At 38.0% G+C, this 12,188-nt stretch overlaps 1 protein-coding gene across 5 annotated transcripts in view; it reads left to right on the top strand.

The window, feature by feature from the left end:
• Positions 1 to 12,188, top strand: part of TBC1D32 (TBC1 domain family member 32) — a 65,996-nt gene that overhangs the window by 25,282 nt on the left and 28,526 nt on the right. For all 5 annotated transcript variants that reach the window (XR_014562238.1, XR_014562239.1, XM_083731055.1 and 2 more), the window contains 5 exons: positions 1,220 to 1,358; positions 1,656 to 1,743; positions 2,706 to 2,824; positions 4,429 to 4,545; positions 7,322 to 7,410. Coding sequence is in view for 3 of the 5 variants with exons in the window: in XM_083731055.1 (XP_083587181.1) it covers positions 1,220 to 1,358; positions 1,656 to 1,743; positions 2,706 to 2,824; positions 4,429 to 4,545; positions 7,322 to 7,410 (552 nt within the window). In the remaining 2 variants the exon portion in view is untranslated. The remainder of the gene's footprint in view (positions 1 to 1,219; positions 1,359 to 1,655; positions 1,744 to 2,705; positions 2,825 to 4,428; positions 4,546 to 7,321; positions 7,411 to 12,188) is intronic.

Genomic DNA, 12,188 nt, shown 5'->3' with positions numbered 1-12,188 from the left:
CAGCTTAACGAGTGAAGATATTCACAAGCTTCGTGTATCCACATGTTGCTCCTTTGCAGAAGTAAACGAACAAGCTGAGAAGCTGTAGTTAAACAGAGCTTCATGTTACATCAGAATCAGGAAGTTTGGTTAATGGCTTTTAAGGAAGCCAGGTTCTGAAAAGCAAGTATAAGTAAGCTTTAGGTTTTGGCTCATTTGGAATCCATTAATTACTGAAAGTAATGGGAAAGTAATGGAAGTTATGGTTAACTATTGCTTCCTGGCTTGCTTCTATGTTCACATGAAAGGGGAGCAAAGAGGCAGCCTGCCTGCAGGTTACTTAAGATTCGATCATCTGAATGCAGCAATAAATGACATTAAAATGTAATTAAGGCAAACAAAGGAAAGCAAGGGGGTGGGAAGGGAGTTGGTATTCTTCAGGCTGCCAAATTGGCAGACCTGAGTTTGTAGCAGGTTCACATTACATTGGCACTGGACCTTAGAATGCAATTATATGCATGCTTAGGAGTAAATTCTGTTGAACTCTCAGTAGGTAAGCATGCATATATATGATCTGGAAAGCAACTTAAGAACTAGGGATTGGGTACCGTGAGCACACCTAGCACCATCCTATGGTCAGTAACAATAGGTGCAACTTGTGGATCCTTGCCTGCTGAGGGAAGGGTTTGCTTGTATGTGCAATTCACTGAGTTGGCATTATCACCATTATGGCTTGCTGCCTTACTACCTATTTTGTTTCTCTCTTTGTCAGGTAGCAGAAACTTAAGCAAGTAATCAAAAGAGTAATAGAGTTAAACTCTTGCTTTGCTCTCAGCCTCTTTTGTATATGGTGAAAGGGTACCATTGTTGGAGGGAAATGTGTCAGAAGAGTTAACAGACAAACCTATTAGATCCAAGAGAAGGGCTTTAGGCCTTCAGGGGGAGACAGCTGTCACGTAGGTAGAACAAGCACAGATATACAGCTGCTTTCCTAAATGAATTAATTGCACCCAGATGGTGAATTGAGTAGTGTAAGCAATATTGAATGGAAACATTTTTTCTAACAGAAATTATATACTGGTAGACCAGTCTATGTCTTTGCTATAACAAATGAGCCTTTTATGCAAATCATTACTAAAAGAATCCCTTTATTCATTGGGGGAGAGGTTACTTGGTTGTTGTTATTGTTGTTTGTTTGTGGGTACTTTAATTTAGTTTTTATCTGTTTGCTTTTTTCCAGTATTGTACTGGAAGAGACGTTGTTGGATGACTTACTAAATTTTGCAGCTACACCTAAAGGGCTTTTGCTGCTGCAGAATACAGGAACAGTAAACGAGTGTGTGACTTTCATGTTCAACAGGTTCACAAAAAACCTCCAAGTAGGTATAATCATACACACATACATGAAACAATATTTTCATCACTTAGTTTGCCTGAGCAGTCTTTATTTCCTATGCCATAACCTTTCTCTGTTAAAGCGGTATAATAGCATCAGAATGTTAATTAGGTAATGCTAGTTAATGATACATTTGATTATGGAATTAATTGTTTGTTACAAAACAAACAATATATAAAAAGCACCATTATTCTTATCTTGTATAAGCTATGATCCTCCTGTATAGCTAAGGTGTTTGAGCCCTTGAAATTTATGGTTTGTTATAATTTGTTTGTGCTAGGTCTGTGGATTTGAAAAGTTTGGCTATGGAGCAATTGTATCGCAAGTAGCTGCAACAGCTGCAGGTGCTGTAGCTCTACAGAGTTCAGGTAACTTTTTGTATAGATCATCATGAATAAATCTTGGTAATTAAGGCTGCAATCCTAATCCCAATTCCCGGAGAGCAAGCACCATTGAATTCAGTAGGACTTAACTCCTATTGACATGGTTAGAATTGTGTCTATAGCTTTGACTTTTGTCAGCAAGCATCAGAGCAAATAATTTATTTTATTCTATCATCCTGTCTTTGTGCTTCTGTATGGGACAGTTCAGACAGAATGGCAAACCATGGTTTTGCACTATATATTTGAGACTTGGTTTCTTCTCCATCCTCCACTTTGCAAATGCCTCCCTCCTTTGCTTGTCTGGATAAAAGGCAGGCCATGGTTTTCCAGAAGCCATGATTTGCATCAAACAAGGAAATGAGGGATAATTTTTTCACAAGGGAAGGAGGTAGAGGAGCATGCAAGCCCAAAGATGCTGCCATGCTTGGTCATGTAATGTCAGATCATGACGTGGGATTCAACTAAATTGCTGTGTGCATGGGATTAGGGCTTCAACGGGGCTTCCTAATCCTGCCCTGGAGGTTTGGGGAAACCCTCAGAACAGGTTTAGAGGGCTTTGGGGTTGGAGAGGTGGGAAAGTCCCATTGCATGAGCGGGCCTTGTTTTCCATGTGCACACCCCAGTGCTACATGGAATTCCACCCACTGAGGCCCTGAGTGTTCCAGAGCAAAGTCCATGTGGAACCAAACAGAGCTCCCACCTGAAATGTGGAGGTGGCTGCACCAACTGTTCCTATTATGGTGTGAAACAGTACAGATTAAGACACCATGTTAGAAATTGTGCATGTTATGAAAGAGGATAGTTTCATTAGTGAAGAGCTGTGGTAGCATTATCAGCTTAACTCTTATGGAAAGTGTTCTCAGTGTGGTTCGTGTCCAATAACGTTTGCTAGGACCTCTGCTATAAAATATGACAGAGTCCTTGTGAATAAAATACTCTCTTCCTAGGATTTATAAAAGCACTTGTTACCGAATTGTGGGGTGTTCTAGAGTGTGGAAGAGATGATGTCCGAGTAACTCATCCCAGATCAACACCAGTTGATCCCATTGATCGGAGCTGTCAGAAGGTGGTTTGAATTTTCTTTTGCACATTAATATGTGAATATAGTTTTTATCTGAAGCAGAATGTTTTCCTTGGGATTCCTTAAGTTGCTTGTAGCTTGCTGGTTGTAAATTATGTATTATGCTAAGGTAGAGTATTGGGGAAACAATAAAAGATTAGCATGGGATTGCTGTACCATGCTCTGATATGCTTTTTATTGAGGATGTGTTCTTGATAAACTTACTCGTAAGGATAGAGACTGACTCCAGAATTCAAAAAGAAAAAGAAGTGCTAACTTTGTTTAGTGTTAATATTTTGGAAGTTTAGCAGCTTAAAGAAGAGGAGCAAAATCAGTTTGAGAAGAGTTACGTATAATCGCATCAGGATTCAGTGAATATGTTTCAATCAGTTTTATTATCTCGGCCAGAGGCCATAATACAAAACATAATTACTAACAACTACAAATAAAGACAATTATCCAGAATAAAACAGTACCCATATAAAAGTCACAATCCACAATTCTCGCAAATAATCACCACCTCAACGTAATTCTTTGGTAGAATTTAAACAAGCATATCTTGAGAAATAAAAACTAAGTGACTGTTCCTACTTCATAATGTAGTTGCTGTTCCGTTGGGAAGCACCCTAGACTGCCTGCATTTTATTGTACAATCTTTTTTTCTATCTCTGTGTGATGCAGCAATATCACTCTTCAGTGATCTTACGGGTTGAGCATAGCCATGTATATTTTAAATATACATTATTCAGGCTGAGAGAGAAACTGCTATACATAGAGCTCATCCTATTTGCTCTCAGCAGCCTAGTCTATGAATGGCCATGCCTGTCCTAAAGCAGGGGATTATCCAGCCTGCTGCAATGGTCTAATTGGAAAATAACGGCTGTGCTATCCTAACTCTTGTCAGTACAAGGAGATACTGTACTGGAAGGTAGTGTCCCTGTAGTTAGACTTGTATTACCTTGGTCTGCCCTCCAGGTTTAAAGTGCAAATGTAGTCTGGGCTTCACTGAAGGAGATTCTAGCTAAAGGCAGCAGCGTTTGGATTTGTGGCTGCCCTCAATGCTATTTGTTTCCTTATACCTAGATTCAACCTTGCTTGATCTGCCATTTCCCCACCCCTGCTCCTATAAAGGCTAAGCCAACTGGTATTGCTTTAATGTCTGTGATTTGCAGTGGGCGTTCATTCCAGCTGTTTGCATTAGATTTCCTTTCCGCCTTCTTTTCCACAGTAGGCGCTCTGCAAATTTCTTTAATTATCTTTAAATAGCCCTGCTCTGCCTGGGATGCAAACTTACCTTTCCATTCTGTTCAACGCTACAGCTTGAAAACACCCACACTGATAGGAGTTGGTCCAATAAAAGGTCACTCTTTATATATCATATTTGTGAAGACCAAAGTAATACTAATGGCTTTTGTAACAGGCTTTAGATTTATTTATTTATTTATTTTGACAATTTGTATAACTCAATGACAGTAGCCTCTAAGCAGTGTACAGAAGACAATAAGACTAAAAATGTGTTAAAACTATAACATCAGAATTCATTTAGAACGCCTGCTGGAACGAAATGCCAGTAATCATTTTGTTTACTGTGTCACCATTTCCTGCTTTAGTCTTTTCTAGCTCTGATAAACTTGTTATCCTACCCTGCTGTTTACGAACTGATAGGTGATCAAGCGATACCTAATAAACCAGAATATTCTCTCCGTGAAGTTCCTACAGATATTATAGTAAGTAGCTTGGCTTTCAATCCTTTTTGAAAAGCTCTTTTGAATGGTTATATCGCTCTGATTGAAACAAGCTCTTTTTGCAAATGGATTTAATGTTTTCTTATTGCTTTAACTTTATAATTTTGTATCTCCTTTTGACAATCATGAGTGGTTTACAAATCTGTTCAATAAAAATAAGAAGCTTCATATGGGTTTGGTGTTCTATTGCTGCTTAGGTTCTAAGTACATTTTCAGCATTTCTTTCTTGCATGCAGCATGAGGGCAGTATATGCACAGTGTCCTCAGTGTGAATCTATTTTTCCCACAGTCATAGGAAAATGTAATACTTAAATAATAATCTGCAGATGCTGCTTTCTCTTGTCTAAAGACAAATCTCTTCTTTCAAGTGTAAGCAATGGATTTGATTATAATAAAATTATTCTTTATATCATATAAAATCTGTATATGTATAAAAATCTTTTGCATATCTAAAGAAATATAGATATATTTAATTATAACCAATGTGAAAGTAGAACAAGAGCCACAATTTTGGCACCTGTGTGTGCCAGCCTGCCTAGCAGCACCTCTTATGATTCTTGAGAAAGGGTTCAATAAGATTCCTTCAAAAATCCACAATGCACAAGACACGCTTTGCTCATCCTGTTCAGGTTGTGTTTGCATTGGTTCGGCCTTTCCTCATGCCCCCTCAGACATGCCCACATTTCATTGGATGCCAGGATTGGACACCCAGCCTCCTACTCTGAGCAGAGGAGAGGTGCAAAGAGCTTTCCTCTGTGAGTGAGCGTGGTGGTGACATGCACATGCCTTTTCTTCATTAATAGGGAAGGCTTGAATGCTTTTTGTATTCCTGCAATTCCTCAAATTTGCATATTCACCCACTGCCTCAAAAAGGTTGACGTTCCCTGAACTGGAATGTGGTTTTCCTTTTCTTGGTCTTTTACCTGTGGCCCACTTGGGATATCCAGGGTAGAGACATTACTGTGTTTGGTGTTGCTGTGCTTTATGCCATCCCTGAAGATAATTTAAACATAAAGGTGTCTGTGACCTTTCTTTTTTGAGGGCAGTTCCTGAATCTTGGGGATGGCTCTTCCCACTTCCAGTGATGCATATGTGCTCAAGCAGATGTCTGCCTGTGTTGCCATCGCTGTAGATGATTTTGGTGTAAATGGTTCTTTTTTTATTTCTTCTTTCTGTTGCTCTTCCTTTTGACCGGAACACTTATCTTGGTGTAATCTTGATCAAGTTGCATTAGGTTGTTTCATGACAGTTTTATCCTTCTATCCCTCTGTAGTAGGACTTAGATCAGTTCTATGTGACTATAGCTGGTTTGTTTTAAGTAACATAACAAATATCTAAACAATGTAAAATAAAAAACAAAAGCAAATCTTATGCAAAACAAGGATCCATCAAAATACAGCAAAATAATACAACAGCAAAATACAGTAACAGAATGCAACATAATTGCAATATTAACTTTAAAACACACACACACCAATATTGCAGAAAAGTATCCTTATAATGAATAATACAAATCAGGAATTCAAGAACCATACTTGGATACTACTCATTCAGCCATCACACTCTCTTTACACACATTATACCACTTCATCTACTCAATTCTTACTTCAGCTGAACACTATAAACATTTAACAACCAAAAATCATGTACTGTGCAAATCTAACTGGTGAAAAGCCAATCACCTGCCCTGCTCTCCAGAGATGGTAAGGGAAGAAGTAGATACAGCTGTGTGTGATTTGCAACCCTGCTCTGTGCCCAGAACCTAGCCTGCTACTCTCTGGTGCAGTGAAGGGCATTACTCTGTTATCAGGTTGAAATAAAATTCTACTGCCAGTCTGACCATGCAATATGCTATCTTGTCTTTTGTCTCAGGTAGCACAATGTCTATGATCTCCCCTGCTACCATGGCAAGCACACTATGACTCATTTAAGGAAGGGTTGTTGCTCAGTTGCGTCTGCTTTCCATATGGAAGGCCCCATGTTCAATTCCTGGTATCTCCATATGGGGCTGGGAAGGACTCCTGTTTGAAACCGGGAGAGCTGCTGCCAGTCAGTGCAGACAGTACTGAGCTATATGGACCAATGATCTGACTTGAAATAAAGAGTATAGTGTCAAATCCCCTTTGGCTATTCACATTTATTCTGGGGTTTGGGGAAAGAAACTGGAAACCTTACTCTTGGCTGCTACAGCTGGGCAAAAGTGTTTTTGCTCAGTGTAGACTGAGTTGGTTAGCTGTTCGAGGTGTCAAAGTACTTTGGATGTAAGATCAAATCAAAAGATGTTGCCAAATCTCTATTCTTAGCAGATTATTTACACTCTCACATTAGCAAGGTTGTAAAAATTTACTTGTTTAAGGAAGTAAACTTCCAATTAGGAACAGTTTTCCTTTATAGGAATGTTATTCTATACTTATTCACTGTGTTTTCCCCAGATGTACACATAGATTTAAAAATAAATGCACTGGGTATTAAATACATGTAGAGTATCTGATAATGACTATTTTTATGATTCTTTTTTCACTCGAGTCAGAGAAATTGACTGGAATGAAATGGGGAAAATACTTACTTTTTAAACACAAGAACAGTTTGCTGAATTGCTTCTTGCCAGTTTAAGAGCTATTTGTGAGGAAATGTAACAACCAAATCATATACTTGTCCATATACTTTAAAAATGTGGCTTAATGAAAATGGTTGAGTAATAATGTTGTCTGCTCAAAGTGCTGGTCACATATTAATAAAATTGGTGCTTATATTTCAGGATATCATTGACAGGCTTATAATTGTGAACACAGAAGCAAAAATTCATTCATTGTTCAATTATGAGCAGTCTCATATCTTTGGCCTCAGGTAAGATACTAAATTTTCTGATTCACTTAAGGTAAAATAATCAGCTAGTTTATTCTGTTCTGCAATGCTGACTTGGTAAAATGCTTATGAATCTGGCCAATATGGGGATGAGGGTAGAGGTATCTGTGAGTGAAATATACAGGTTGAGTGCTGTATGGCAATGAAGGCCAATATACATTCAGGGAAATTAGACTATGCACAAAATAAGTATTTCCCCTAGACAACTTGTATTGTACCCAAGTTCATATGAGGCTTAGAGAAAATCCTCTCAACGCAAATCTTTGGTGTGCCCCCCCCCCCATTATATTGTTTATCATAGGTTGCTTTGGGGGTTGGAACTCTTAGCTGCTTGGGATGCAGTCTACAATTTTTGCTGTGCTGACACAATAGAAAGAACTTATGCACTTAAACTGTTACTCCTTGCTGTCTCTTGTTGGATAAGGAAAGAAATAGGATGCTGAAATTTTAATTAAGAGCTGCAGTGGTTTTGACTGATGTTTTGTAGCTTATTGGTTGTATGCAGTCTTGAATCTTTGAATGTCGGATTTCCTGTGCCTGGTTTGATGAGCACAACCTTTTTGTTATTGTTTATTTTTTTTAAAAGCATTTATATACTATTTAACGTTACAAAAATCTCTAAGCTGTGTATAGTGTAACAAACAAAGAGTAGATTATTAAACCAAAAAAGCACAACCTAAACCAGTAAAACAGCAATATAAAAAAGTATAACAGTGAGAGAAAAAACTGTTGAAGATTCAAACATGTAAAACAGGGTCCAGTCTTATGGGTTAGTGGAAGAGAAGTTTTCACATCTGAAGCAACTGATGATTGCATTCTTCATGTATGGCAAAGGGAAGGGCATGTAGGACCGTGAAAAGAGGACACGTCCGGGAATTCCCAGACATATGGCAACCCTATTCACCCTTCCGTTGCAGCTCCCAGCACACACCCTGAAAATTGGCTTCAAAGGGTTGGGGGCCCTTCCAGAGCAATGTGAAATGTGGCATGGAGAAGAGAGAATAAGCAAAAATGTGTTCCTCCTCCTTTTCAGTTAGTGGGAGTTTCCAGTGGACCAAAGGCCCTTTTGGGAGCTCACAGACACCAGCTGGGTAATAAATGGCAACAACAATAGCAATGATTATAACAATAATAATATATTGGACCAGGCAATCTTTCAGATAACCTGGTCCCAAGTTGTTCAGGGCTTTATATATGTTAACAAGTTAATCAGCAGGATACTGATTAAGCATGCTTCAGGAGTTAATATCTTTTGCTAGCACAGAATGAAGACGTTTTTTCCTGCTCAGTTCACTCGCTTTTACCACTTTCTGTAGGTCAATTTTGTTCACTTCTGTGTGAAGTGAAAGTGTGATTCTAGCTGCTGTAATTTTAGACTTGTGCCATGTGCTGTGCTATTCTGGTCCTCCGTCTGTCCCCAATATCTCTCTTTTTCTTCTGCCTCAGATTGGAAGGTGTTGTTAGTATGTGGCAGACCCTGTTCCCTGTTCCTGACAAATGTCCTTTGCTGAAGTAGATCAGCTTCAGTAGAGCTTGTTGACTGTTGTGAGTTTACATCTAATGCAGCAATGTGTCAGAGGGAGGAGGACTCATTGGAGAGCCAAATCCACATATTAGAGCTGTTTCCCACCGAATCTCAACCCATGTCTAAAACAATGCTAACACAGTTACAGATAGGTAGCCGTGTTGGTCTGCCATAGTCAAAACAAAAAAAATTCCTTCCAGTAGCACCTTAAAGACCAACTAAGTTAGTTCTTGGTATGAGCTTTCGTGTGCATGCACACTTCTTCAGATACACAGTGTATCTGAAGAAGTGTGCATGCACACGAAAGCTCATACCAAGAACTAACTTAGTTGGTCTTTAAGGTGCTACTGGAAGGAATTTTTTTTGTTAATGCTAACACAATTATTTTATGCAAAATAATTATAGGAAAGAGACTACCAAATCCAGTGTCAGTTCTAACATTTCTCTACATTATAGCAATGAAATTTACTATGCTAAAGCAGTGGAACAATACTATATGCTGAAGCATTTATCATAGATTATTGTAATTTGCATTCTAAAATTTATACCTCATCTGTCAACATCATAGCTTACAAAAAGGGTTTAAAACAATTTAAAGCATAATGAAATTTCAGTAAAACCACAATAAAAACTGAGACAGTAGGCCACTGCAATGATAGTCAGCTGTTGTTGGACTTCTGGTCCTATCATCCCTGACTACTGGCTATGTTGACTGGGGTTGCTGGGATTTGGAGTCCAGCAGCTTCTGGAGGGCTAAAGGTTCCCTGTCCCTAGTCTAGCTGCTCTAACATATTTATCACAATAAAACTGTCTCAAATAGGAAGTGAATGTTGCTATATCCTCTTAGAGAGTATTTACAGTCCTGTGGTTTGTTTTTCCTTTTTTTGCAGTAGGATTTTTTAATAGGTTTCACATTAATACAAGTGAAAGAATTGTATTCCTTATGGTCTTAATCTCAGTGGTAAACCAAGTCATCAGATGGATATTGCAAAACATTGATATCCCTCAAGTCTGGTGAAAGGCAGGCGCCCTTTTGAGTTTTCTTAAACAGTTCTCAAAAACAATTTTCCCAGGGGAAAGCCTTCACTGCTTGCTTCCCTTTCTCCTAAACTTATCATTGTCTGTTGGGGAGGCCTGTATGCTAGGGAATCTGAGAAATGAAGTTCCCAATGGATCTTGGCTCAAAAGGCAACAGTTTCCCAAGCTCCCTAGCTGCAGTTAATTAACACTCAGGAGAATGTGTAGCTTTCCCCTAAAGAAACTAGCTCATCGTGTTCTCAAGAAAATATGTGCAAGTAGTTGTCATTAGGTTATGTGCCTGTCCTTCTTTCTGAACATATAATGAGAAGCCTCAGGTTAATTTTAGCTTTTTATTTGTACCTGAAGTGCCACAAGATTTTCCATTAGTGCATCAAGAGTTTAAATTGGATTCTCTACTTTGAAGATACATTATCTGGATTAAAACCTTTATTCTCTTCCAGTAATCTTAGTACCTGTCAACTCTAGTTTTTAATAACGTTATTTTGGTTCATTTCCTGTATTAGATGTTTCATAGTTGCTCATGCTCTCAGGAGAAGCACAGGGAAGCAGCCCTGTACTAATCTTCCTTTGCAGATCCGGAACAGGGGGTGGGTAGAATCAGGCTCACAAACCAACCAGTTCCTTTTAGATTTTGAGAAGACTGAGGTCTAAACTACTTATAGTATTATCATATAATTTGTCTTTGTAGACCAGTTCTTTCTCACAGAGTCCCTGATCCAAATAGGGAAGCTGGTTTGATAGGAAGGTGAGCCTGCTGCTGTAGTCCCTGTCTAGTTTGTACACAAACTTTGCTTGGGAATATGCTTCTGTCAATCAGTGTATTACCTATAGTTTTTTTAAAAAAAAATAATTACTGCAAATTATACAGGATATTGCAGTCGTTCTAATTTTTGTTTTGGAAAACAAAACAGATTGTATTTTCCTCCAGTTTCTCTACTGGAATTGTAATTATGTTGTGTAAACAATCTTCAGCAATAGTTTTAGGGAACTGTATCTTTTAAACGAATGTACCGTGTTCTACAGAATCTGAGTATTGTCAATGGAGGAGGATAAATTAACATGTCATATATTAATGAGGAGGTGGGAATCCCTGTTTTGTTATATATTCACATCTGGCCTGTTTCCAGTGGTATTAAAACCTGACTGCAGGTACAGGAAACAAATAATTAAATAAAACATTCATGTCACAATCTGTACATACGCACATCAATTTGCATTTGTTTTACTTGAAATCTTGAAAAGCAAGATTAACAGAAGTTAACAGGAAAAAAATGGAAAGACCTAAAATAGCATGGCTAGCAGAACAAGTACAGTAAATGGAAATAGTTCCTTTGAACTGCATTAGATTTGCAATATGAAACCGCCATTACTGATATCAGATGCAGAACAGAGGGCTAAAGAATAGTGTCACATTTTCCATACCTTTTGAAACAACTAGGGAACATTGGCTATGAGCACAAAAGAGCAATCAGGGCTTTTAGTCCTAGACCAAGGGATAAAGTGGTGACCAGTTTCACAAGTTATATAAAAGATGTGCATCTGTTAGGAGCTCATGAAAGTGCAGTATAATTCATGCAAAGGCATTTAGTGTGGGTAACTTGGATAGAAAATGGTCTGGATTAGTGGGCTAAAATATTCTAGTTTTAATATCAATGGGTGCTTTTGTTTCCTTTGTTTGCTAGTAATATTCAAATTAAACTGTCAAAGGCATGCCATGCAGAAAAGGGCATTTGTGTATGAAAAATTATTTTGATATCACACTGATTTTCTGAATGCATCATAATGTTTCTCCCCACACTGATTACTCATAAGTAATTCATAATAATCTTTTCATACTATAAATGTTTTAGAATGACATGATCATCAGTAATGGAAATATGAATGCTTCTCTTTTATCCTATAAATCTTTATGAAAGCATTAAATGTCTCAGTATTGATTTTATTAATCTCTCTGTATCACTTCTTGAAATATACTAACGAATGAATGCTTGTCCTGAAGATTATGGAGAATAATTTTATGAATAAAACATTCAAGCAAATGAATAGGCTTTTGAAACTAAAAATAGTTATTACTACATTGCCTCTAGTAGCTTTGTTTTTCAGCAGCCGAATGAGAAAGAAGGCTGGGTCCACTGCAATATTATGTTGGGCTCTTCTTCCACCTATTCATGAAATGGAGCATTTGGGTTACATG

The sequence above is a fragment of the Podarcis gaigeae genome (assembly GCF_964106915.1).
Source record: "Podarcis gaigeae genome assembly, chromosome: 3".
Taxonomy (NCBI): Eukaryota; Metazoa; Chordata; class Lepidosauria; order Squamata; family Lacertidae; genus Podarcis; species Podarcis gaigeae.
Note: the sequence above shows the minus strand (reverse complement) of the source record. Positions and strands in the feature narration are given on the sequence as shown.